Source organism: Rhinoderma darwinii, chromosome 13 (genome assembly GCF_050947455.1).
Source record: "Rhinoderma darwinii isolate aRhiDar2 chromosome 13, aRhiDar2.hap1, whole genome shotgun sequence".
Classification (NCBI taxonomy): domain Eukaryota; kingdom Metazoa; phylum Chordata; class Amphibia; order Anura; family Rhinodermatidae; genus Rhinoderma; species Rhinoderma darwinii.
The window spans coordinates 28,598,176-28,625,083 of record NC_134699.1 but is presented as its reverse complement, the minus strand read 5'-3'; the positions used below and the strand labels follow the sequence as shown (position 1 = coordinate 28,625,083).

At 40.3% G+C, this 26,908-nt stretch overlaps 2 protein-coding genes across 8 annotated transcripts in view; one reads left to right on the top strand and one right to left on the bottom strand.

The window, feature by feature from the left end:
• The window catches only part of EZH1 (enhancer of zeste 1 polycomb repressive complex 2 subunit), a 519,099-nt gene that overhangs the window by 15,652 nt on the left and 476,539 nt on the right, over nt 1-26,908 (top strand). For 5 of the 7 annotated variants that reach the window (XM_075847030.1, XM_075847027.1, XM_075847025.1 and 2 more), the window contains exon 3: nt 22,805-22,916. The exons of the other annotated variants lie outside the window; for them this stretch is intronic. The gene's annotated coding sequence lies outside the window, so the exon portion shown is untranslated. The remainder of the gene's footprint in view (nt 1-22,804; nt 22,917-26,908) is intronic. 7 annotated transcript variants of the gene reach the window in all.
• Nucleotides 1-26,908, bottom strand: part of WNK4 (WNK lysine deficient protein kinase 4) — a 158,821-nt gene that overhangs the window by 21,873 nt on the left and 110,040 nt on the right. Inside the window, exons 5-15 of the mRNA XM_075847024.1 lie at nt 26,580-26,668; nt 24,358-24,577; nt 23,352-23,709; nt 22,800-22,939; nt 22,546-22,622; nt 22,166-22,307; nt 21,241-21,357; nt 16,943-17,113; nt 16,314-16,368; nt 16,007-16,162; nt 11,685-12,595 (exon numbers count right to left, since the gene is read on the bottom strand). Of these exons, the coding sequence (XP_075703139.1) occupies nt 11,685-12,595; nt 16,007-16,162; nt 16,314-16,368; nt 16,943-17,113; nt 21,241-21,357; nt 22,166-22,307; nt 22,546-22,622; nt 22,800-22,939; nt 23,352-23,709; nt 24,358-24,577; nt 26,580-26,668 (2,436 nt within the window). The remainder of the gene's footprint in view (nt 1-11,684; nt 12,596-16,006; nt 16,163-16,313; nt 16,369-16,942; nt 17,114-21,240; nt 21,358-22,165; nt 22,308-22,545; nt 22,623-22,799; nt 22,940-23,351; nt 23,710-24,357; nt 24,578-26,579; nt 26,669-26,908) is intronic.

The following is a 26,908-nucleotide window of genomic DNA, read 5'->3' as shown; positions in this document are numbered from 1 at the left end:
AATCAGCAGAATAATATAAACATCGATTTTTCTGGCTTCTGTCCTATATTTTTAATATAATGTGACAACTAACTTAACATGGAACAAACTTTTTGGACAACATGATATAAGGAATGCAGACAAAAGTGTGTAAGGCTATGTTCCCTGTAGCGCTTTTCTCTACATTCTTTTCTTTCATTGTTTTCACAGAAATAAAATGTAGAGGATTTTTCTGTTTTCCATCATTTGGCATTAGTTAGCCTCCATTTCTTCAGTTATCTTTCTTTTTTGGCTGCCAGAATTGCCTGTTATTCTATTATTCTTACCATTGAAATTAATGCAGCAAAGCATCCTAAGAAAGTTGCTTTCTGTTAGGATGCCATATGTTTTCTATTTTGATCCAATAAAAATCAAAGCATGGCGCTAGTGTGAACATAGCCTAAAGCTACAGGTCTAATATGCAAAAATCACCAAGGTGCATTAACACTGATATTTTACAGGAGAGAGGAAACCAAAAATGTAGCCACTTTCATAGTGCAGGTTCATGCTATCATATCCCGAATTCCAGAAAAGATGGGCTATTTCTAGAGTTTACCCTCCCCTTGCCCCAAATCCCTTGTAGTAGAGGAACATGATGTGAGGTTTGGCTGGTTCTATAGGAGAGGAGGACAATGAGGAGCCCTGCATCAGTCCACACAACCCATGGAGAAAATGGGGCCAACCGAGCCAGGACCCTCTCTCTAAAGGTCCATAGAAACAACAGGAGCTGGCTCTATGGTATATACACCCTTGTGCAGTCATTTGAGATGTCTTAAAGAGGCTCTGTCACCAGATTTTGCAACCCCTATCTGCTATTGCAGCAGATCGGCGCTGCAATGTAGATAAGAGTAACGTTTTTATTTTTAAAAAACGAGCATTTTTGGCCAAGTTATGACCATTTTTGTATTTATGCAAATGAGGCTTACTAAAGTCCAACTGGGCGTGTTTAAAGTAAAAGTCCAAAATGCTTGTTTTTTAAAAATAAAAACGTTACTGTAATCTACATTGCAGCGCCGATCTGCTGCAATAGCAGATAGGGGTGCAAAATCTGGTGACAGAGCTTCTTTAAGAATCTAATATGACAAGCTGCCAATGTACTGATACCCCGGTATAGCAAAATTATTATAATAGGTCCGGAGTCTGCTACCTACTATCCACAAGACTCAAATATTTCAACAAATATGTCACAATGACTGTTATCAAAGCATCTTTAGCCTGACAAGTATATTTTTAATAAATGTGGATGTACTTTACAAGCATGAGTAGGCCATTTTCAACATTCAACCTCTCAGTTCTATAAAGTGACAGGCTCAGTTCACTCTAGTTCTTTTCTGTCAGATTTCCGATGCCTATTTATGGTCAGAATAGAGTAGCATATCCTTAAAAAAAAAGGGAAAAAAACCCTCCCGGACCTATTATAAGTCAGGGGAAAAAATATATATTTGTCATAATCGTCCAAGATCATGTAAAAGCAGCAGCCAAGACAACAGTGTAAACACAGCCTAATTTCCAGTGAAGTAAAAGAGTTTAGTCTAAAATAATATATGGTTCCACGCACCCATGGCTTCTCCAATTTTAAATGAAAATTCCCCTGTATATCGTATGTCTCTTAATTTAACTATTTAAATCCAAATGAATATTAAAATATCAAATATCAAAAGTATATCTGAAAAATAGCCCTTTTTGTAGAACCCAATTCCATGTTGATATGGGTTTCCTCTGAGAAAGTTGTGACAAATGAGGCAACTTGTATTTTAGTTCCTGTGCCTGTTTTTTTAAAACACAAGAGGCATATGTGTACTTGTCAAAATATGTCTTATTAACAGAGTTTCCCATTTGTAGACTTCTGATTTACACACGCTATCTTGTGCTTAAAAATATCGATCACATAGTTATGAACTTAGATGTGATCGGTAACAGCTCGATCCTGCATGTTAGAGACGCTCAGGATCCACTGTCACTGAACCCGTCAGTGCCGCTAGCCTGACGGATACAGGTTTAAGTACACAATACAGCTGCTCTATATACAGACTACAAAGCAGTTGTAGCTCAAAAGTAAAAATTATTTTTATTACAAAGTTTCGTTTTTTTAAAAAAAAAAAAAAAAACAACTATTTCATCTGATATATATTTTCGAAAGTTTTGTTTGAAGCACGATTTTTCATTGGTTTAAAATGGATCATACTAACAGGATGTGCCAAGGGGGAAGTTGTCTTTATTCCTACATAATATTGATGGTTATTGATTCTTTCTATCATCTCCAACATGTAATAAAACACACTTATTATGTACCATTTATTATTATTATAAGCGGGGCACACATTGCGGTTATCGCATACACCACTACACACATTCACTTTCCCTGGAGCTGCATCGTTCCTCTGTTATTGGACTTGAGACGTCCGGCGCCCGTTGTAATGCGCATGCGCAGGGAGCCACGATGTGTTTCTCCTGGTGTCAGCTCCGGCGCATGCGCACTGGGTACAGGAGGTGTGGTGCTTGATCCTGCCCCCGGCCATCCCATTTGGCATGCGTGGAGGGCCGCGATGTGGGGCGGCCCTGGCGCGTGCACGTTGTGCATAGGCGGGGGTGTTCTCGTGCTGCACTGGGCGTGCGCAGAGTCCCGCGTCATGCAACATGGCGCCGGTGTCTGATGCATGCGCATGGCGCTATGACGGACGCCATCTATACCGTAAGTCAACCTCCCGAGCAACGCCGGGTATAAAAGCTAGTAGGTATATATAGCCATTAAGCAGAGGCGCTATTACCTTAGGTTTCAATTGATTAATATACATGTTGGTGGACTAATCAAACAATATTTGGATATTTGGGTTCTCTAATCCACATTCTGTATAGTGAAAGATTCTTTATTCAACACCCTGCACCATAAGGATATGATCCCACACACAGGATACGCTGCAGATTTTCTGCAATGGAAAATGTGCAGCGGAATAAAAAACACAGATAAATCTGTCACAGAAATCCGCAGCAAATAGTGAGTTATTGCTGAGCATACTGCTGCAGAAACACTGCGGTTTTTCCGCAGTGGTTTTCTCTACAGATTTAGTGTTAAACATTGATTATAGCAAAGTATATGTGCACCTGCAGACTTCCAGCAGTTTTTACTAGGTTTCCGCTGAAAAAACACAACAGGTTGCACAATCTATGCTCCCTATTGACGTCTATTGGCCAAACACGCAGCATCTCCACACAGAAAAACGCAGTATAAATTGACATGCTGCGGAATTGAATATCGCACCAATTAACACTTTCCACTCAACCTTTCTGCCTTTTTTTTCCGCAGCGTGGGCATGAGATTTTCTAAATCTCACTCACTTTTCTGTAACTGTAAATGCTGTGGAATTTCCACACAGAATTCCATTGCAGAAATTCCACAGCATTTATGCTACGTGGGAACCCAACCTAAGGGTAGATTCACAAGCGGCAAATTTCTGCAACTGAAAATCAGTTCTATTTATCTGAAAGGAACTTGCAGAAATCCATATACCTGATGCAGAAACAACCATATTCGGATAATTGGAACTGATTTTCAGTCGCAAAAATCTCTGATGGTTTTCTCTGAATTTCAGATTAGTATTACCAATGAATGTAGTGATTTACAGCCAAAGGGCAAAGAATAGCTGCATCATAACATCGTATTTGTGTGCCTTAACATACAAACAAACAATGTAATCTCTTTTTAGGTTCACTTTAGTAAACCTATATAATATTATTGGATACATTTAATATATTTGCATTTAATGAAACAGAAAATCTGGCGTAAAGATTATAGTTAAATAAGAATACAACAAATTTTATGAGTGTCAACAATAATTGTTGTGTCTATGATACTAAAAGCAACTAACTCCGACCAATGGTCGATAAGTCAATTACAATTATTGTTCACAATTTTCAGCGGTGTATGTGTGGCAATGCAAAGCTATAATGTCTCCAACAATACGAATGGTTGTATTGTGCAAAATATCCATTTCCACATGTGTCCTGATCGTAAAAAATAAAAAAGCATTAGAATGCTCAATCCCTACATTTATGGCTAGCTTTAAAAGGATCTGTCACCTCTTCTGACGTGTAAATACCTGTATTACCCTTGAAGTAACAATTCTGGAACATATTTTCTTAGAACTCTTGTGTGACATTTGTCTGTTATGCCTCCTAGAAATGTATAAATAATTGGGTGTCACCATTCCCAGGGACTTAACTGTCAGCACTGTTTGACTGTGTCAAAATGTGTAGGGACATACCCGAATTACACAGTCGAGTCACATTATGGGCTGGCTTGGTGGGTATATTAGGTGTGTGATAGCCTGTCAGAACACATATCACTCTTTGTTGCCATGGGTAAAAGGGGCGATTTATCAGAGTTGCAAAAAGGGATGATTATTTGTTTACAGGCCAGGGGTGGCAGTATTTCTAAAACAGCACAGTTTGTTAACTGTTTGCGTGCTGCTGTGGTGATAGTGTATTGTGAGTGGACAAATGGCACCAATGGAATAACCAACGTGGAAACTGCAGAGCACCACGTGCCATTGATGTGAGAGGTGAACGTCAGCAACAAAGTTGCACGAGGGCCGAACGACACACTACAGTAGAGCAGCTCACCGAGAAAATCAACCAGGGGACTACCTGACGTGTGTCTAAAACAACAGTTCGTCGAACTCTACTGCGTATGGGGCTCCGAAGCAGATGGATGATCACTGCTCTTATGCCAACAAAGGTGCATCTGAAAAAAGGCTTCCATTTGCACAGTAGTATCGGAATTAGACTACCTATGATTGGTAAAGGGTTGTCTTCTCCAATGAGTCATGTTTTCTGCTTCATCGAACGGGTGGACGTTGGCACGTAATGCGTGAAACATCAGAGAACAAACACCCACCAACCATTGTTGGAAGAACACAAGCTGGTGGCGGCAGCGTTATGGTCTGTGGAATTTTTTCAAGGCGTTCCCTGGGCCCACTCATCCATGAGCAAGACACTCTTTGGGTATGAATCCGTCGTTGCAGATCACGTCCACCATACATGCTGTTTGTCTCCCCTGGGACAGATGGAATCTTCCAGCAAGACAATGCGACATGTCACACGGCTAGAAATGTCCGACAGTGGTTGGAAGAGCACGACCAAGACTTCCAAGTACTTCCCTGGCCCCCTAATTCGCCAGACGTGAAACCAATTGAGCATCTGTGGGACCACCTCGATCGTCTTGTTCGGTCTATGGATCCTCCCCCACGAACCCTCCAGCAAATATGGGATGCACTACAGTCAGCATGGCTCCAGATACCTGAGACAACCTACCAGCACCTTATTCAGTCACTCCACGTTTGTCTAGCTGCTGTCCATGCTGCATAATGCGGTTACTCTGGATACTAGCTGTAGGTCATAATAACTGTGCAGTAACACACAGTTGTCAATTTATTCCTACATTTCTAGGAGGCAAAGAGGTGAACGAGAGTTCTAATAAAATATGTTCCAGAATTCTTATTTCATGGGTAATACTATTATTTCCTAAAACACAGTTGTCAGGAGACGTGACAGGTACTCTTAGAAATAGCCAATGTACGACAATTGTATTAATTCCAATATGATTACGCAATAGATATTATAGAACGTGTGAAACAACCAAGTCCCTTTTATTGACCTAGTATAACCTATGAATTAGGGAATTTACATATGCCTCATACAAGAAGCACTATTATGTACACTGCAGCAAGGATTTGTACTAAGAGATGATTAAGAGGCCGGGCAACAAGCCAGAGTTCAGAGTTTAATCAAGGCAATGGTTTCCCTTAAATCCCCCAATGTTAATACATTCTAGAATTCTTAAAGGATATGTTCACCTTTGAATTCGTTTTTTGTGTTTTTAGTTGTTTTTTTTTTTTTTACTAATAATGTCTATCAGTGTGTTTGGTGCAACTTTCTAAATACTTTTTATTAAAAAATATTTTTTACTTTTTGAGATACAGCTGCTTTGTATCCTGTATACAGACCAGCTGTATTTAGCGCTGAAGCCTGTATCTGTCAGGTCAGCGGCACTGACCTGACGGATTCAGGTTTCCGCACAAGACAAGGCTGCTCTGTTAACAGGATACATAGCAGCTGTATCTCAAAAAGTAGAATTTATTTTTTTTTTTAAAAAGTACCGCATTTTTCGGACTATAAGACGCAGTTTTAAGCAAGAATAAATCTTGCTAAAAAGTCCCTGCAACTTATAGTCCGCAGTCAAGGGACCCGGCATCGCCGGGCGCCATGACCGCTTCATTACTTAACCCCTTCCCGACCCATGACGTGCTGGCACATCATGGAGCTGGAGGGGGATGATGTATGGAGGGGGCTCACGCACTGAGCCCGCTCCATACACTGCAGGTGTCCGCTTCTGACACGCTGCACTAACGGCCAGGAACAGCAATTACGCTGCTCCTGGCACTTTAAAGGGGTTGTGCCATAAAACACATGTATCCCCTATCCACAGGATGGGGGATACATGTGTGATCGATAAGAACAGGGACCGAAAGTTACCAAGAGCACTGCATGAGAAGATGTGACTTCCGCGTTCTGTGTCCGGCAGCTTCATAGATATCAATGGGATTCTTCTGCGCATGCACGAGCGGCTCTCCATTGATCTCTATGGAGCTGCGGAACAGATAAGCCGGACACAGAACCCGGAAGTCCAGGCTTCTCATGTATTGCTTTGGGTGACTTTCGGTCCCCTGTTCTCCTTATCGCTGGGGGTCCCAGACCCCCAGTGATCTCACATGTAGCCCTTATCCCGTGGATAGGGGATACATGTGTTTTATGGCAAACCCCTTTAACTAGTTAAATGCCGCGGGGGTTTTTCTATGAAGGACATTTATGACATATCCACAGGGTGTTTCCGTAACTTCCATAGAACTGAACAGTAGTTACGGAAACAGCGTAGCTCGCACGCTATGCTGCTTCCGTAACTGCCATTCACTACTATGGGAGTTAGGGAACCAGCGTTGTTACGCTGATTCAGTAACTCTACATGTAGCCAAGTGGCCGCTGGTTCAAGTCCCCTAGGGGAACTAATAAAATGTGTAAAAAATAAAATGTTAGATACATTTTCAGGAGTGTAAAAAAAATATTAAAAGTAAAAAAAAAAAACCCTTTTCCCATTTTTCCCCAAGCACAATGTAAAAAATAAAATAATTTGGTATCGCTGTGATCGTAAAAGTCCAATCTATTACAATATACCATTATTTAATTCGCACGGTGAGTTTAAAAATGTAAAACATCAAAATATTTTTTGGGTCACCTTAGTGCTTAAAATATGAAATAAAAAAAGTCATCAAAAAAAATCGTATGTACCAAAAAATGGTTCCAATAAAACTACAGCTCGATGAAAAAAAAAATACAAAATTGGCTCTCAGAATGTGGTGAAACAGAATAAATAATTTTTTAACAAATAATTTTTTTCCTATTCTCTGTTGTCTAAAACCTGGGTGCGTCTTATGGTCAGGTGCGTCTTATAGTCCGAAAAATACGGTATTTAGAAAGTTGTATCAAACCCACTGATAGACGTTTTTATTTTTAAAGGTGTACATATCCTTTAAATATGACAATGCTAAATGTATCGCAGCAGCAGTATTTTATTCAACTTCCAAATATTTTTTATAAAATCTACAAATAGAGACAAATTGTGTACCATAAAAGGGAAAAAAACGGGAAGCAAAATAACTAATAATTTAACTGGAATCTTAATCCTGTTTAGTATGTATTAAATGTGAACTACAAAAACAGGCAAAAAGAAAATACAGTCACCTAATAATCAAAATATGATTTACTTTTTCCTTCTCAAAAGGCATGGATTAAAGTTTACAATATAAAAGTACCAAAAATTACATCTACTTTTTTTTTGCAATTCAAAGATTATAGCTAAAAAAAATGACTACTAATGTTAAAAATTAGATTATGTACCATATAGTTTCTACTTAAATTATTTTTATACATATTTATATATCTTTTTATGTCAATTTTATATAGAGTAAGATATGTTTCCAAGGCTGTGTTCACATCTGCGTTGGGGGCTCTGATAGGAGCCTCTGATAGGAGCCTCAATCACAGATCCTGTAAAAAATACTGCACAAAATAGCGCCTTATGCTGCGCTTTTTTGTCCAGTAAAGTAATGGACACCATGATGGAAACCCAACGGACCTTATTATAGTCGATAAAGTGAGTTGGGCGACGATGGTTTCCGTCATGTGATGGATCCATTACTACGGACATTTTGGTTGTTCAGCTCCTATGACGGAGAAGGATAACAGAAAGGTCTAAGAACACAAGTGAACACATGTAAACAGAGCCTAACAGGCAGTGTTGGTTTGCTATTAAATCTAAAAACTTTTTTTATTTTATTAAAATATACTCACTGTAATCTTTTCAAACTTAAAAATGTCAAATAAAAATCTAAATGGCTCCCTCTTTATTATGTATTTTTATATGGAAAACTACAAGAAGAGTAGACTTTATAAAAAAAAATAGGTAAATTATGTAGAACATCATAGCTTTCAAGTTTTGTAATAGAAAAAAGTAGGTTCACATCATAGAGGCACTTGGTTTAATCCTCATGCAGAGACCTTAGTATCATGTATTGCTACCTTGATCAAGGTTTTTTAGAATTATTAGGATGAAGAAATTAAGATTTAGTTGATCTTTTAACATCAATTGATAAATCCTACAAAAGCCCCTGATGGATCTTTAAAAAGCCACCACATCTAAATAAAAAATTATGTCATACAAACAGTTACTTTGTATCATTAAATAGGGTTCTCTACTTTCCATATATTCTAACACATTATTTAGGCCCCCTGCACGCGGCCATGCCCGTAATCACGGTCCGTGATTACAGGCACGGCCGGCCGCGGACAGTCACCCGCATTTGCGGGCTGTGCACCTTATAAAGTATGGGAGCATGGTCCGTAAAATTAAAAAATAGGACATGTCCTATTTTTTGACGGTCTTTTCTATGGCCCGGACACCTTCCCATAAATATACGGGAAGGTGTCCGTGAGCAATAGAAATTAATGGGTTTGTACTTTGATCCGCAATTACAGCTCGTAACTGCAGATGTAAATTACCGCCGTGTGCATGGGGCCTTAGACAGAACAGAATAATATATAGAAGGGGTCCAAAGAGCTTGGACCCAATGATGCAGTTAAAGGGGTTTTCCCACGAGGGACATTTACGTCATATCCACAGGATATGTCATAAGTGTCAGATAGATGCGGGCCACACCTCTGGGATCCTCACCTATCTCTAGAACGGGGCCCCTAAACCCTGTTCTACCTCTGTATGTGTTGTCTGATTTCCGACCATGAAAGTGAAAACAGCGTAGCTCGCTGAGCTAGGCTGTTTTAGTAAGCCCCATAAAACTGAATGGTAGTAACGGAAATAGCGTAGCTCACATGCTACGCTGCTTCCGCATCTGCTATCCACTACTATGGGAGTTACGGAAACAGCGTAGCTCAGCGAGCTACGCTGTTTTCGTAACACCCGACCATAAAGTCAGGAAGTGGCCCGGGAGTCAGCGATAGCAGACAAAGCTAGAACGGGGTTTAGGGAGCCCCGTTCTAGAGATAGGTGCGGGTCCCAGAGGTAGGTCCCGCATCTATCTGACATTTATGACATATCCTGTGGATATGTCATAAATGTCCCTCGTGGGAAAAAGGGGTTGTCCAGGTAGGGGGCGTTTTTTTTTATACTGATGACCTATTCACAGGATAGGTCATCAGCATATGATTGATGGGGGTCTGACAGCCAGACCCCGCATCGATCAGCTGTTCCGGCTCCCTCCGGACGCCAGAAGCTATGCAGTGGTCAGTGCAGGAAATAGATGACTCTGGTCCTAGTATAGCGGCTGTGCTGCAGTACTGCAGCTCTGCTCCTATTCAAGTGAATAGGAGCAGAGCTGCAGTAACTCCGCACAGCCACTAAACATCCGATGCCCAGAGGCAGCCGGAACAGCTGATCGGTGTGGGGAGCCCTATCGATCATATACTGATGACCTATCCTGTGGATAGGTCATCAGTATGAAAAACCACCCCCTGCCGGGACAACCCCTTTAATAAAGGGATCGCAGCACTCAGGAAATGGCTGTGTTCACAGATTTTGCCTCTGACTAGGGTGGGCAGAGCTGAAGGAATCCTCTGTTTATCAAGGACTGTATCCTTTTCAATCAGGGTTTGGTGGAGTTTACAGCTAACTGCACCCCAATGTATTCTGACATTCATCAAAGAAATTTTGCATGTATCATAATATCCCCCCACAAATAAACAATAAAGGTTAAAAACATAACAAGACAGAACCCTGGAATGAAGGACCTTGCATTCTCGAAGACCCTCTAAGTGAAACATTTAAGTTTATATTTTGTATGGATATAAATGGTGTCAAATATTATTTTAAAAAAAAAGATTATTTTATTTAATGTAAATGCACAAAAAATTATTGGGCGAAGCTTACCAGCTGCTGTCAGTTAAACCCCCATATAAAATACCTTGTCTGTTTAGGGTCTATGGACTGGAGAGCTTCATAGACCTTCACCTTCTGTCCTGACACACTATGTAGGATTAACTGTATTCCACCCAACATCCCCAATAAAATTCATCATTAGAAATAGCTATATGTCAAGCATGTTGATGCATACGTAATACTATATCATTATTGTATAAAAGTCGGCAAGTCATTCGCATACAAAACTACTTATATACTTTAAAACAGCAATTAAATTAAGCAGCAGTAACTTTTCCTAAAAAAACAAAAACCTTTAAGAATACCCTGTGAATCTATCCCTTACTGCCACTCTGTATAGACATAAGGAATCATGATTAAGGAAAAAAGTAACAGCGTTAAAAGCAATATATTGTTTGGGATTGAAGTCTAGTAGACTGGATAGGTAGTTTTAAGATGTACCTCACTAGTAAATGAGCAACAGTCAATCCCACTTTCACACAACTAATGTTTTCTTAAAGATTTTTTCATATGGTTTACACACAAAGTTATCAGTGCCAGGGCTTGGCACCTACGTTTAATCACGAACACTTAAATGTATGAGACTAAAACAGAAGTATTACACATAAAATCTTAAATATAATTTATATAGATAAGGGTTTATTCCCTGCTAGTTCCAAATTAAATCAATGTCACTGATATGTCTAAGGTGTCCATGTTTTCTAAATGCCTGATATAGTAATGTCAGACCAACACTGGTGAAGTTTATCAGATAACACATGTTACTGACAATTAGGATAAATATTCAAAAAAATCCATAACCCACTAATGTGAGTCACAGTATCAGTCCCTACCATATTAGATATTGGCCCAATTGACAGGAAACCTCGTTCTGCAATATACTGTAAATATACTCCATGATCCCTATATAATCATATGTAACCATCTTTTCATTAGACCTGAAAGGTCTATGAACTAGTGTAGAACATTCATTTAAAGTGCATTTATTTATATTAATAATTTGGTCATGCTCACAACATGGCACTTAGGGAAACACAGGATTATCAGTTATCCCTGATTTATTTGGAGAATCTTGCAGGAACTTTACCCTTTTATTAATCGGCTGAATCACCAAATCCCAACAAGACAATTTACATCACCTCACACATTAAAAGCTAATGCTTACAGGTTTGTTCATGGTCTGTCCCACCACACATCCAGTAGCTTCTGAGACCTGATTTCCAGTAGGGGATGCAGACACCTCGATGAAGCCCCCTAACCCTGGTTGGAGCTCAGGCAAGTCCCTGACAATCCCAGGAGAAGGTGGTACTTCTAGCATCTGAGTAGCTTGCTGAAGGTATCCTGACATGCTTGTAGATGGCACTTGCTGAGGAAACATTCCACTGTGTGGCACACAATCTGTTGGCGCAAAAGGCTGTGAAAAATTGCCACCCACATTAGAAAAAGTTTGACCTGGCATATTTTGAAGATACATCCCACTGGTATGAGGAGATCCAGGGTATACATAAGGACACTGACCACGGAAATCTTTGACTGGACTTTGAGGTTGAGAGTAACTTGGAAGATACATTTGAGGAGTGTGAAGGTGCCCAGACATTTGTTGAGGAAAGGCAGGCCCGCCAGGAGGCATCCCTTGAGGTTGTGTTGTAGCAGTTGATGCCACTGGTAACAAGGTTTGAGCCATGCTCATAGCCAGGGATAAGACATTAGCCAAGGAAAACATAGGTGCTGTTGCAGACCACTGGGTGGCAGGTGGAACATTAGATCCTAAAGCATTAGTCATAGTCTGTGGCACCATACCACTATTCAGCATGTGTTGCAAGGCGTTTCCATGATTGACAGGAGTATTGATCATGTTGGGAAATAAAGAATTTTGGGAGCTCATATGTCCCGCTGAAGATGAAGGCATCAAGTGTTGGGGTAAAGTTGAAAAGTAGTTACCACTATGCATGGAGCTAAAAGTTGCAGGTGGAAAAGTGTGAGAAGATGGCATGGAATAGCTGGTTGAGAAAGGTGCAGCTGGACTGGATGTTGTATCAGAGGAAGGCCAGGTTCTGCTAGCTGACAAAGGAGAACCTAAAAGGAAACAGACAGCAATTATATAAAACTGCAAAGCAATAATACACTAATATCTGGAATCATCTGAATCTGTTTGCTGAGAGTTAAAATAAAATGTTGTGACTTTCAAGTTTCAACTAACTGGTTTTCAACCTTGAATTGAAAATGTATAATATGGATGCAGCATGATGAAAATTCTGCATCGTGCTAAACTGCTTTTTGCATAATCCATGAATGGATGGACAGGAATTGTTAAATTGGATCGCCTCCAGTGAACCATGTAACCGGTCCATGCCTGACTGTTTCTGCATTCACTGAAAAAAACATATATATCATACATATCATATATAGATTAAAAAATCCATATAAAATATGAATGGTGTGATTTAGATGTTTTATATCTTGTAAGAATGAAATTGGGATTAACTATTGGAAGTTTAATTAAATGAGTTTTAATACTTAAAGAGACATGTCACAGACTCATGAAAAAATGATGATGCTGTCACAGACTCGATTCTGATGCTCCAGCATTAAGATTTGTTAAGTTACTGTTAGGCCGGATTCACACGAGCGTTTGCGTTTTGCGCGCGCAAAAGTAGTTCCATTAAAGCTCCGTGTGTCAGCAGCATATGATGCGTGGCTGCGTGATTTTCGTGCAGCCGCCATCATTATGACACTCTGTTTTTATGTTTGTAAACAGAAAACCATGTGGTGCTTTTCTGTTTTCATTCATAGTTTTGACTACTGTAGCGCGCATCACGTGCGGCACACGGAAGTGTGTCCATGTGCCGTGCGCGGTTTTCACGCACCCATTTACTTCAATGGGTGCGTGATGCGCGAAAAACGGGCAAATATAGGACATGTCGTGAGTTTTACGCAGCGGACATACGCTGCGTGAAAATCACGGACAGTCTGAACGCCCCCATTGACTAACATAGGTCCGTGCGACGCGCATGAAAATCAGGCACGTAGCACGGACGTATTATACGTTTGTCTGAATAAGCCCTTAGACTGTACTATTATTCTAAAGGCTTCTATATAAAAAATAAAAGAAAGGGTCTGAAAACTCTGCTTTTCAACTTATGTCCCCTGGCCCATTGGTGGATTGGACATAACTTGACTATCCTTGGTAAGTTCGCCTCTTTTCTAAAATGATCAGCAGCGAGCAGATCCAGGACAAGTTTACTCCACCCCCTAAGGAGAGTTTCCGTGCTGCTAAAATGTTCCACTCTCTCATCTCCCTGTTTCCTCAGAAGCTGGAGGTACATAATTGTACCCAGTTTGAACTCATTTGTTATAATTATCAATTTCAAACTGGGGCTATATTTCTGTTATATTCTTTTTTTAATACCCCTCCCCCTGATCCTAAATTGCAGTTTATGCTTTGCTGGGAACAAAATTTGGGGATGACTATCCCTCCCTCAGTGGTTGCCATGGCTAAAACTTCTATAAAAGTTCTTCACCATACAGTATTTATTTCCTTCCCATTTTTATCAAATACACCCATCTTCTTTCCAGGATTGCCAAGAGATGGGCTCACACCTACATGCTAGATGGTTGTGCCGGATTGTTTCTACTTTCTGGTCAAAAGTTTGTGACCTTGTTAGCACTACGATAGGGAAGTTTTACCCTACATCCCTGGCTGCTTTGCTCCTGGGAGATAGACCAGTTTTAATAGTCAACAATACAAGCTTTCCCAGTTTATATGCATGGCAGATAGGATACAAATAGCGGCAAGCTGGAAATCCCAGCATATGTCTTACAATTAAGTTAAGGAGAGAATTAATAAAATTATGGTATGTGAAAAGATTTCTGCTGTAGGAACAATTCCCGATTACTTGGTAGCCCTGGAAAGATCAGAGCAACTCCCGAGTCTTACAACATTTGACTCGCTTATGAGAAACCTCTCGTGCTTATGTATTTTATTGCTCTTCGCTTTTCAGATACTTTAAATTGTGGATTTCCCTGCTTGCTCACCCATTAATGGTTTGTTTTATTTACTGTACTGGTCCTCTCTGTTTGAGTACGTTTTGTTTGACCATTGCATTCCCCCTGCCTGGGGTTACTTTGTAGAAAATTGTGCTCCTCCTTTTATGACATAAATTCAATAAAGGTCTTTTGAAACTAAAAAAATAAGGGTCTTCTTTTTTTCCCCAGAAATGCCATGCTTGTCCACGGGTAGCGCCTGGAATTGCATCTCGGCCCTGTTAACTTTAATGGGGCTAAGCAACACTACTATACAAAACCCATGGAAAGAATGATTTTGTTTCTGGGGAAAAAAAGCACACACTTTTTTTTCTAATCCCTGACTACTTTTTTAAGGACTTGATTGGGCATCTATACATCCTCAAGGCCTTTGGTTCTCATTATGCACTGCTATCAAGATCTCATGGAAGAAGCAGATGGTGCATGGGTGCAAAAATGTACCAGATATTTATCTCAAACTAGTAAAAGCTAACTGTGAATAAGTCCTGGTGCTTTCATTAGCTCAATGCCTTCATCTTAATGTATTTTATACTGGTGGCATATGTTATTCAAGTTCTGCACATGTTCTATATTCTAAAGAAAGGATCACACATTGTTCCAGCTGATCATGTGACCTTTCAGATTTTCATTCCCAGAGGGCAGAATGTCCAGGTCAAACAGATAAATAATTGGTTGAAGAACAATAGTGTCCACAGGGCGATCCAGACAGACTAAAATACTCTCTAAAATCAGAAGCATTCTACAAATATTTACAGCTCTGATAGCTATTTTCTAGCCCTAAGAATGGGGGAACTCCAAATAAACCAACACACCACAAATATAATATATATGTAAAGTATTAGAGACACAAGATTCATCAGTGTTCTGTCTGACAATTAACAATCCGATATTGGTAATATGGTCTAATATTACAGGGTGAATGGATGCTAAATGACTCGCCTTGCAAACACCTGCAATACCTTTTAGGATCCTTACTAGGATGCTGTAAGAATTTTACCTCAATGGATGCTCAAATCAGGGATTAATCCTATAATTTAACATTTTGAAGTGGAAGAATCAACCTATAAAGTATAAGTGAAGTATAACTTTTTGCCACTCATTGGCAAGTGAATGCTGTCAAAACAGACAGTCAAAAAGAAATAAAAAAGCCACGGTAAGAAATACCTGTCTGTACTCCTAGAAGCTTCAACTAAGCAATCACACAAGGAGCTTTGTTTATCATCTTCCTGACTTCAGAGTCTTTCTTTCTGTGCTAAATCTATTTGTATTAGAATGCATTAACCACCTTTATACTGAGGACCCATCCACACATTGTATTATGGTGCATCATGTGGCACACTTTTTTTTTCTATTGAAGATGTACTATGACACCTTAGTAAACTGTTGTTTAAGGAATAGACAGTGATTTCCACGACTTCACTGTAATATAAAGTAAGGAATTACCTGTTGTCATAGCGGGAGGAAGAGACTTCATTCTAAGGTCTGGTGCGCCCATAAGAGGACCAGCTGGACCAAACACATCATTGTCTAGCCCAGGACTGCTCTGGTAGAGATGACCAGGAGAGTCCATTCCTTTGCTGGGACTTGTGCATACTAAATCTAGAAAGAAAAGTAGAACATCATAAATAGGAGATATTACCATGTGCAGAAAGAGAACCAAAGAAGCCCTCTAACATCTACATCAATGTAAAAATAAACATCACATTTCTATCTGGGTATCTGTCAGGATAGGACAACTTAAAGCACTTACCACTGAGAGAAGAAGAAGAGAAGGAACGAGATAACTCTTGAAGTTGAAGATCAGCCTGTGGATAAAGTCAGAGGCGACAAGTTGGCCATTTTACTACATTTTTCACTTTCAGCTGTTATATACCTAACCGCTCATGAGTATTACACCATTTCATTTCATGAATCACTTTAAATTTCACTTGAAGGCATCTGATTGTTTTGGGACATTATGGTTGTTGTGACTTATCTCTGGACGTAAAAGAACAAAACTTGCTAAAGGTCCTTTTACACTGGCCAATTATCGGGCAAACGAGTGTTCATAGAACACTTGTTGCCGATAATTGCCCTGTGCAAACAGGGCAGCGATCAGCAGATGAACGAGCAAACACTCATTCATCTTCTGATCGTATCGTTTAAAAAAAGTTAAATATTATCGTTGTCACAGCACATCTCCCTGTGTAAACAGGGAGACGCGCTGCTGGCATGATAATAATGTATGGGTAACAAGCGCTTGTGACAGGAGCAAACGTACACCGATCAACGAGCTGTCTCGTTGATCGGCGCTCGTTGCATCGGCCAAAATTGGCCAGTGTAAGAGGACCTTAAAGCCACCGTATCATTGATAAGTACACGGACTCTCATATTACATACCTGTAAATTAGGTAGAGAAGAATTGCATGGACCAGTAGTTAGACTATCAATGTCCTCTTCTCTGTCTCCATTAGCCTCTTTTTTCAGCAGAGTCTCCACTCGGTGGATGATATCCTTAATTCTATTGGTGAAGCTCTCTCTTTCCGATTGCATAATGAACTCATTGTTAACCTGAAAAAAAAACAGGTCTTAGTGAGGTCTATAAGCCTATATTTTTAAATTTGCTCTAGATACAGTATAAAAATTAAGGTGGATCTCTGCTCAAAAACCCAAAACTTACAACTGGTCATAAATAATCTTCCTCTAGTATGCAAAGTTTTAGACTTCTTAGAGCAGCAGTTTATGATCTAGAACTGCTCTTCCTTCAGTAAGTGGGGATAGGACTTTTCATCTACAAGGCTACAATATCATTGTAGTGCAAGGTTGCATACTGTAGTAGCCCTTCCAGCATTGTCATGTTAATGTGTACAATAAGACAATTCGAAACCATTTGTTAAAGTCGAGATAACCCAAAATTGTGCATATGGTACAGTTGCTGCAATGCAGACCAGATAGGGCTGCACATGATAAGCACCACTGTTCAAACCTTTTCTTAAGTGTCATAACAAGTGTTTATCAAGTGTTGACAGATTATTGTCAAGATAGCTGCATAGTTATAGTTTTTGGAACTTATATCACATTGGAAACCTTGAGAACTGTGATACATTAGGTTATCGCAGTGACAAATGAGTCACAGAGAACATTTCAGAGCAAAGACTGACATTTAGCCTTAAGAGTGTAATTGAGACAAACAAGATATTCTGGTACTTGGAAAGTATTTATTTAGCTTGTGTAGACAAGCTCCTGAAACTTTCAGCTGCAACATACTAACATCAATGTATATGTGGTCCCCTTCATTAACAGCTTAGAAGAATATCTTTGGGCAAGGTGTACACGTTTAGGTAGCTGCCCCATATCACATCTAATAAACTGAGGATGCAACCATCTACTTATACATGGTGATATATAGCTCTGCTAGGTTCACATGGGATTACATGGATGGACAAACTGTCAGAAGTAATTCTTAAATATTTAAAACTATTCTTATATTGCTGGATGCTTGAAACTCAGGCAGATATAGCAGCCAGCCCTCCTGGAGTTTATTACCCTTTATTTGCCTAGTTCTTGTACTCTTTTAGGGGACCCTTACTGGATGCCATCTACTATATTCAACAGGTGTCTTTAGTCAGTGGCATACATAGAAGACAGAGGGCCTCATAACAAGGATCCAAATGGGCCCACCATTAATTTGCTTGTTTGCCATCCAGGACAAAAGGGCCTGGTGTTTGTTCCCCTCTCCACACACACACACACTTTCCATGGCCTTAGGTCCAATTTATCACCTCCTCATTGCTTTACCAACAATTTAGTGCTTCCTCGGTTGCCCCAACATCTAAAATTGTGAAAAACAACATTGTATACATTAAATTTTATCTGTTTAACTCGGTTATTTGCCCAAGATAAATGGTGCCTGACAGCTAACAATTTCTCCTGTACATAGAATCTACATACATATTTAGACAAAATCATTTGGCTGAGTTATGTAAAAAGTCTGGCCTAGAAAACCATTTTATTCTGGTTCAAAAAATGTGTCCTTACTTTACTGTCTATGCCAGACCAGTTTTTACTTATATTTAATAACTCATTTAGGTCCAGAATTATTTGGACAGTGACACAATCTTCATGATTTGGGCTCTGCATGTCACCACATTGGATTTGAAATGAAACAATTAAAGTGTAGACTTTCAGGTTTAATTCAAGGGGTTGAACAAAAATATCCTGTGAAACGTTTAGGAATTGCAACCATTTTTCTACAAAGCCTCCTTATTTCAGGGGCTCAAAAGTAATTGGACAAATTAACATTGCCATAAATAAAATGTGTTGTTTTTTTTAATCGTAGAGAATCCTTTGCAGGCAATGATTTCCTGAAGTCTGGTACCCATGGATCTCCCCAAATGCTGGATTTCCTCCTTTGTGATGCTTTGCCAGGCCTCTACTGCAGCGGTCTTCAGTTGTTGCTTTTTTGTGGGTCTTTCTTCCTTAAATTTTGTCTTAAAGAGGCTCTGTCACCAGATTATAAGTGCCCTATTGCCTACATAATCTGATCGGCGCTGTAATGTAGATAACAGCAGTGGTTTTTATTTTGAAAGACAAGTATTTTTGAGCAAGTTATGAGCAATTGTAGATTTATGCTAATTCGTTTCTTAATAGACAACTGGGCGTGTTTTTACTTTTTACCAACTGGGTGTTGCAAAGAGAAGTGTATGACGCTGACCAATCAGTGACCAATCAGCTTCATACACTTCTGATTGTTCCAGCGTGATTGTGCAGTGAAAGAAGCTGGGCTGGAACAATGAGAAGTGTATGACACTGATTGGTAATACACTTCTCTTCACAACGCCCAGTTGGTAAAAAGTAAAAAAATGCCCAGTTGTCTATTAAGAAACTAATTAGCATAAATCTAAAATTGCTCACAACTTGCTCAAAAATGATAGTTTTTCAAAATAAAAACCACTGTTATCTACATTACAGCGCTGATCAGATTATGTAGGAGACAGGGCACTTATAATCTGGTGACCGAGCATGCATTACACTTGCTTAAAGAGGCTCTATCTGGTGATTGACTTGGCCATTGCAGAATATTCCACTTCTTTGCGTTAAAAAACTCCTGGGTTGCTTTCGCAGTATTTTTTGTGTCATTGTCCATCTGTACTGTGAAGCGACGTCCAATCAACCTTGCTGCATTTGGTTGAATCTGAGCAGAAAGTAAATCCCTGAACACTTCAGAATTCATCCGGCTGCTTCTGTCTTCAGTCACATAATCAATAAACACGTTGACCCTGTGCCTTTGGCAGCCATGCATGCCCATGCAATCACACTACCTCCACCAACAGAGGATGTGGTGTGCTTTGGATCATGAGCCGTTCCAAGCCTTCTCCATACTTTCTTCCTCCCATCATTCTGGTACAGTTTAATCTTAGTTTCATCTGTCCAAAGAATGCTGTTCCAGAACTGGGCTGGCTTCTTTAGATGTTGTTTTTTTTCCAAAGTCTAATCTGGCCTTTCTATTTTTGAGGCTGATTACTGGTTTGCACCTTGTGGTGAACCCACTTTATTTGCTCTCATGAAGTCTTCTCTTTATGGTAGACTTAGTGTCACGGCCGTGGTCGCAGACCACCGCCGTTCCTTACCTTGCGACGGCCGCGACCACAGACCGTTGGCATCCGGCCAGCATCTCCCTCCTAGGAGACGCCAGCACTCGCGGCCGTCCGGCCCTGCTCGGAGTGGTAAGGTGCGCGCGCTTGCTCGGTCCCGGCCTTAAAGGGCCAGCGCGCGCACATGTTAAAGTTATCTAATTAACCCCTGTTCATCCTGGACTATAAGAAGTGCTCTGCCCTTCCACTCCTTGCCTGAGCGTGTTTGTACTTTTCCCATGTCTGTATTGCAAATGGTCCCTTAGTGTTTTCCTGCTCCCAGTGTTCCCGTTCCCCAGTGTTCCCGTTCCATGGCCGAGAGAAGGTGAGAGCTGTCTTAGAGTGGCCACGCCCACAGGGTCTTCGATCCATACAAAGATTTCTGGGATTCGCAAACTTCTATCGGCAATTTATCCCGAACTTCTCATCTCTGACTGCTCCAATCTCCAATCTCTGCCCTCACCAAGAAGGAGGGGGATGTTAGGGTTTGGCCTCCAGAGGCAGAATCGGCATTTACTAAGCTCAAGAGCACTTTCACTTCAGCATCTGTTCTTCACCACCTTGATGCTTCTCAGCAGTTCTTTCTGGAAGTGGACGCATCTTCCGTTGGTGCTGGATCACTAATATGGGGAGCTAAGGGCAAGGTGGTAGCCTGTGGCTTCTTTTCTAAATTGTTTTCCCCGGCAGAGCGCAACTATTCCATCGGAGATCGGGAGTTGCTGGCTGTCAAGTTGGCATTAGAGGAATGGGGACTTTTGCTGGAGGGCGCGGTTCACCCTATTGTCATTTATACGGACCACAAGAACCTTACATGCTTACAGTCAGCACTATGACTAAATCCTCGCCAAGCCAGGTGGTCATTGTTCTTCGCCAGGTTTCAATTCTTGCTTCACTTCCGCCCTGCTGTTAAGAATGTGAAGGCTGACGGCCTATCCCGATCATTTGCGACAACTGACTCTGAGGAGATTCCTCAATATTTTATAGACCTGTCTAGGATTATTGTCACTAGCCCGTTGCAAATTAGAGACATTTGGAATTTCACCTAGAACATACTTCATTACTTACCATAACTGCTGCAATGTCCTCCGGGTTATCGCCATCTAGGTCAAACTTGAAAGTGACCATTTTACCATTGTAGGTCTGCAGCTGACATTCTACAACACGATCACTTTTATCTGAAATCTGTACAAAAAGAGAAGAAGAAATTTACTGTGGTACTTGATACTACTGAAGAACGATACACTGTTTAAAGTGGGTCAAAAAGGTTGCACAGTCTTACTCATGTACTATTTTGTTAGGCCTGAATCATTGAGTTTTTTAGATACTGCATAATGATATTAACTAAATGACAATTTTAAATGGTACTAAAATGTATTAAAACACTTTTGCTATGCAAGAAGTGCATTATTGGACATACTAACAAGATTGTTTTATTATCATGCTGGCCTCCTTCTTTTAGAGCTCCATAGCAACATATTTTTTAACATGATTTTATTTGACACGTAGAACTTAGAGCATTGCAATGAATCACATCACAGCTTTTTACTCCACTACTTGCACCAATACTGCTTGCACCTATTTTTAGAAATCAATTCAAATACTCTTCTATTTTAGGCTAGGTTCACACGAGCATGTTACGTCCGTAAAGGACGGAACGTATTCCGGCCGCAAGTCCCGGACCGAACACACTGCAGGGATCCGGGCTCCTAGCATCATAGTTATGTACGACGCTAGGAGTCCCTGCCTCTCCGTGGAACTACTGTCCCGTACTGAAAACATGGTTACAGTACGGGACAGGTGTCCTGCAGTGAGGCAGGGACTCCTAGCATCGTACATAACTATGATGCTAGGAGCCCGGCTCCCTGCACTGTGTTCGGTCCGGGACTTTTGGCCGAAATACGTTCCGTCCTTTACGGATGTAACATGGTCGTGTGAACCCAGCCTTAAATAAGTACAGTAAACTTCAGTGATCCATTAGGTGAATGCTTACATTAATTATGCGCAGTCTCGACCTTGCTTTGCGCCGCAAAAGTTTAGCAGGTGTTTTCTTTACAGGGGACTTGACACTCCGTTCTCCAGGTGAAAGGCCTTCACAGCCATCACTTTGTCCTGAGGCCACGTCTGATGCATAACTGAAAATACATTTTAACATGCTGAGTAACATGATTCTAGGAAAGCGGAAAGGAGACAATCCCCATTATTAAAGATCACAGCATGTCGTTGAAACTTATTTGCAAACACTGACATGCCACACATGAGGATAGTTTAGGACACTACTGTGCAAATAAAATAAAACTCTTGGTGTGTAAGCTACTACTGGGACAGCCCCAATTAAGGAGATTGTTGAGCTTTTTTTTTGTTTTTGCTCACCTATCTATTGGAGAAGATATGTCAGTGGGAAGTCCAAGAGGAGGTGTTAAGTCTGAATTCACACTTACAGCAATACTCTGGAGAAAGAAGACAGTGATAATTTAACTTTTCACTCCCAGCACCATTACAAAATATTTTTTACAATAGCAGACATCACGTTTGATAAAAATTCCCATCATTTGAAATAAACAAGATATTTAGGTATCTTTATACGCTAAATAAATGATAAATTCTAAAGCTATTTTTCTACTTACCGCAGGAAAGCATATCTCCGGCTGAGTGCTTGGGGGGCTATTGGGATCTTCTTGAGAGGCTTCACTTGAAGGTCTTTGGGACCCGTCTACAGCCTCCATAAATCCAGAAGAACTGAGGTACCCATCTGTCTCACAGTCCGCTGCATAAAAAACACAAATATGTTATACAAGATGAAATGCTTACTTAAATAAATTGAAGTGGAAAGCAAAGAAGAAGGCATTACTGACCAATCTGACACTGACATTACATCTGAAAACACTCTGAAGGTTACATAAGACTAGTCACCTCGCACATTTATCATCTTTATTCTGCCCAAAAATTAAATATCGTTTTTATTATTTTTTACGTACGTTTTGCATTCGATACAAATGACCAATGTTGGCTGCTGTATCCGATCCAGTTTTGACAATCACCAACATTTGAAATTCTACACTAGTGAGTGATTCATTTTGCCGTTACAAACCTACGCTTTACTATTATAGCCAAATATAAATACATGTCAATTGCTGAATAACACATTCGGTATACATTGGTCAAAAAATATAGCTTACATGTAGCAGAAGAGTAACAAGAGTGTCTGAAGTTGAACGGATGATGCTGGTCTGCTTCTGGCTCCTCTGGTTCAGGCAGGAATGTACCACTGCTGATAGATTCAGCAGAGTCTGAGGTTGTTGGTAGAGCTGTAGGACCAGGTGCCCCATCGGGAGTAGTAATGGCGGTGATGCTTTGAGGCCCTCTCAACTGTTCAAGAAGCTGTAAAATGCTTTGCTGCTTTTCCTCTTCTTTCTTCTTCAGCTCCTCTTGGGCACGTCTCACCTTCTCCCGCTTACGTTTTATGGCCAATACCCGGTCTCGGATAGCTTTTGCCACAATTTTGTAGTCAGCTTCACAAACAAAGTTAAGAACCACCTGGGAAACACATGCAAAAACAGAATTACATATAACTTTTTAACCAATATAAATGGCCTAGGTAGATTTGTTGGTCTATTTAACATATGTGCAAGCACAGAACATGTTTACACTAGGCAAAGATTATGAACTTTTACTCAATATACTTGATATTTTACACAATAATCCCCTTGTGTAAAAGGCCCTTAAGAGTCTCTTAAATCATATGACATCTATAAAGATCTTTTTAAGATTAAGATCTTGTTAGGGTGACTCTCTAGGAGATGTGACTGCAATGAACAGGTAACTGGGAGATATCAAAGTGAAATGATATACAAAAGAATCAATGCTTTTAATCAATTGCCAAATCTTGAACAATATATGTTATAGTTAATGAGATTTAGCTTTAGTAAGTTATGGGGTGATCAGAAACCATTCTAAACAATGGCAAGTTTGTAAAGTTGAAAACTGCTAAGGTTGAGGCCTCATAGTAACTCATAACTGCAAAATACAAGTTTAGTTTAGTGTAAAGTTGGTTTATAAGACAGTGATGGATGGTGTTCGTTGGCCGTATACCACTTATAAGTAACATGCTGTCTATTTTAGGAAAGTATTAAATAGTGTCAATTTACTTTCCTATATAATAATATGGGTTGATTACATTCTTACCATCTCCTGAGCCACCTCTTCAGCAATATCTTTGTAGAGGTCAAACAGGAACTCGATAGCATTGTTATCTTTGTATTTGCCATGCAGTTTTTTGGTATCATCCATCCTTAGCCAAAGCTTCAAGGCTGGTTTGACTCCGTCATCCTCTTCAGCCAGTTCAACATGTACTCCAGTGTCCTCCTGAAAGAAGGAGTGCTCCAGCAGGTCCTGGATAGTATATCTGTCAAAGTTTATAATTCATTGATTATAACTTAATGATAACACAAGAAAAGTCCGAAACTCCAAATCCTATATTCAAAGAAGACCTCCAGTGGAAACACAACTTTCCATGCCTGTATTCCCCACCTGACTGTATACCACACTCTACACTTATGTATACTCTAGTTACTTTTTCAACTGCTGCCTTGTTTCTGCTCCATCCTGATGCTTAGATGTCTCCAGCTTTCTCTCCTTCTCTGCTTTGCTATCAATCCCATGATGCTTCAGAACAGCATCACATGACCAGCTAAAGACCATACCATTTCTACATGCTGGAGGACATGGTGATTATCATACCCTCTATATTCTCTTAAAGAGACTCTGTCACCACATTATAAGTGCCCTATCTCTTATATAATGAGATGAGCGCTATAATGTAGGTGACAGTAATGCTTTTTATTTAAAAAAACGATCTATTTTCACAACGTTAGGAGCGATTTTGGTTTATGCTAATGAGCTTTCTTAATGCCCAAGTGGGCGTACTTTTACTTTCGACCAAGTGGGCGTTGTACAGAGGAGTGCATGACGCTGACCAATCGGCATCATGCACTCCTCTCCATTCATTTACACTGAACTAGCGATATAGTTATATCACTATGTGCAGCTACATACACAAACCCTAACATTACTACAGTGTCCTGATAATGAATACACATGACCATCCTGCCTGGACGTCATGTGTACTCAGAATCCTGACACTTCTGACTCTTTTTTGTGAGATTCCGGCAAGTGAAACCAAATCTCGTTTAGCTCCGTAATCTCGCGAGATTTGGTTTCACTTGCCGGAATCTCACAAAAAAGAGTCAGAAGTGTCAGGATTCTGAGTACACATGACGTCCAGGCTGGATTTCATGTGTATTCATTATCAGGACACTGTAGTAATGTTAGGGTTTGTGTATGTAGCTGCACATAGTGATATATCTATATCGCTAGTGTAGTGTAAATGAATGGAGAGGAGTGCATGATGCCGATTGGTCAGCGTCATGCACTCCTCTGTACAACGCCCACTTGGTCGAAAGTAAAAGTACGCCCACTTGGGCATTAAGAAAGCTCATTAGCATAAACCAAAATCGCTCCTAACGTTGTGAAAAAAGATTGTTTTTTTAATAAAAAGCATTACTGTCACCTACATTACAGCGCCAATCTCCTTATGTAGGAGATAGGGCACTTATAATGTGGTGACAGAGCCTCTTAAATAAGCTGGGTAACCATACGTATACAGACAGGGAGGCTGCACTATATTCTTCTACATTATACCTGTGTGACAAGAACCTGTCTAAGTATCAGTGGTGGCTGATGATAGAAGTTTCTGCCCCCCCCCCCCCCCGTGTAGTGTGGTACAGGAACTGCTGACACCTGTGATGGGTGACACCTAGATCTCCATAGACTCAAGTAGAGAAAGCGTGTCACCGAGCCGGATTCACACTGATGCTAAGCAACCATCCCAGTCTGATATATAGAGATAGAAGAAGCAAGAAAAATAACAGGTGAAAGACTGATACGTGGAATACCAGAATGGGGCATATGGGAACGTTTTGTTTTGGCCGGAGTGTCACCTTCAATATTCTACACGAAGCAAATACGACAACAATCCACAGACTAGACACAAAAAAAACACAAAGTGCTTGTATGTTTTTGAATATAAACCTAGCATACTTCTATACCCCCTATATACAAATAAAGATCTGCACTGTGTCTGTGTCTGAGACAAGTATATAGGTTATAAATTATAGGTATATAATATTCCATTAACACCTATGGGTGGTTTGAAGTGATGCCAAATAAGAGCTTTTCAGTGTGAAGTAATGTAATAATTTTTTGCTGAACCTCACACAGGAGTTGAACCTTTGACTGCCGGAGGACAACTCCCTATTTGCCTCTCCACACCTCTCCCCTGATCTGTGAGCAGCTATTGTCCTCTGATCAGGTCAGTGTTGTTACTGATCTTTTTGAGGAGGGTTTACCTTTCATTCTTGTTCATGCGTATACAGCCCTCGATGATCTCTTTAAGCTCTGGGACTTTAACTTTATAAAAACTGTCTGGCTTCATGCCCTGCAGATGATGAAAAGAAACATAACGTCAGGTCAAGAAGGTTTGGCCAAGCATAGTTCTGTATGGAAGGCCTGAAATAGTAACACCACAACGACCTGCCGGCTGGGCACGCAGCATGAGAGTGACCATAAAACAGTGCTGGATGCCAGGAGCTCAGATTAAACTGTACATGTACTCTTCTATATATATATTTATAGGAATCCAAAAAACACCATATTCTGGACACTAACAGTACTAGTG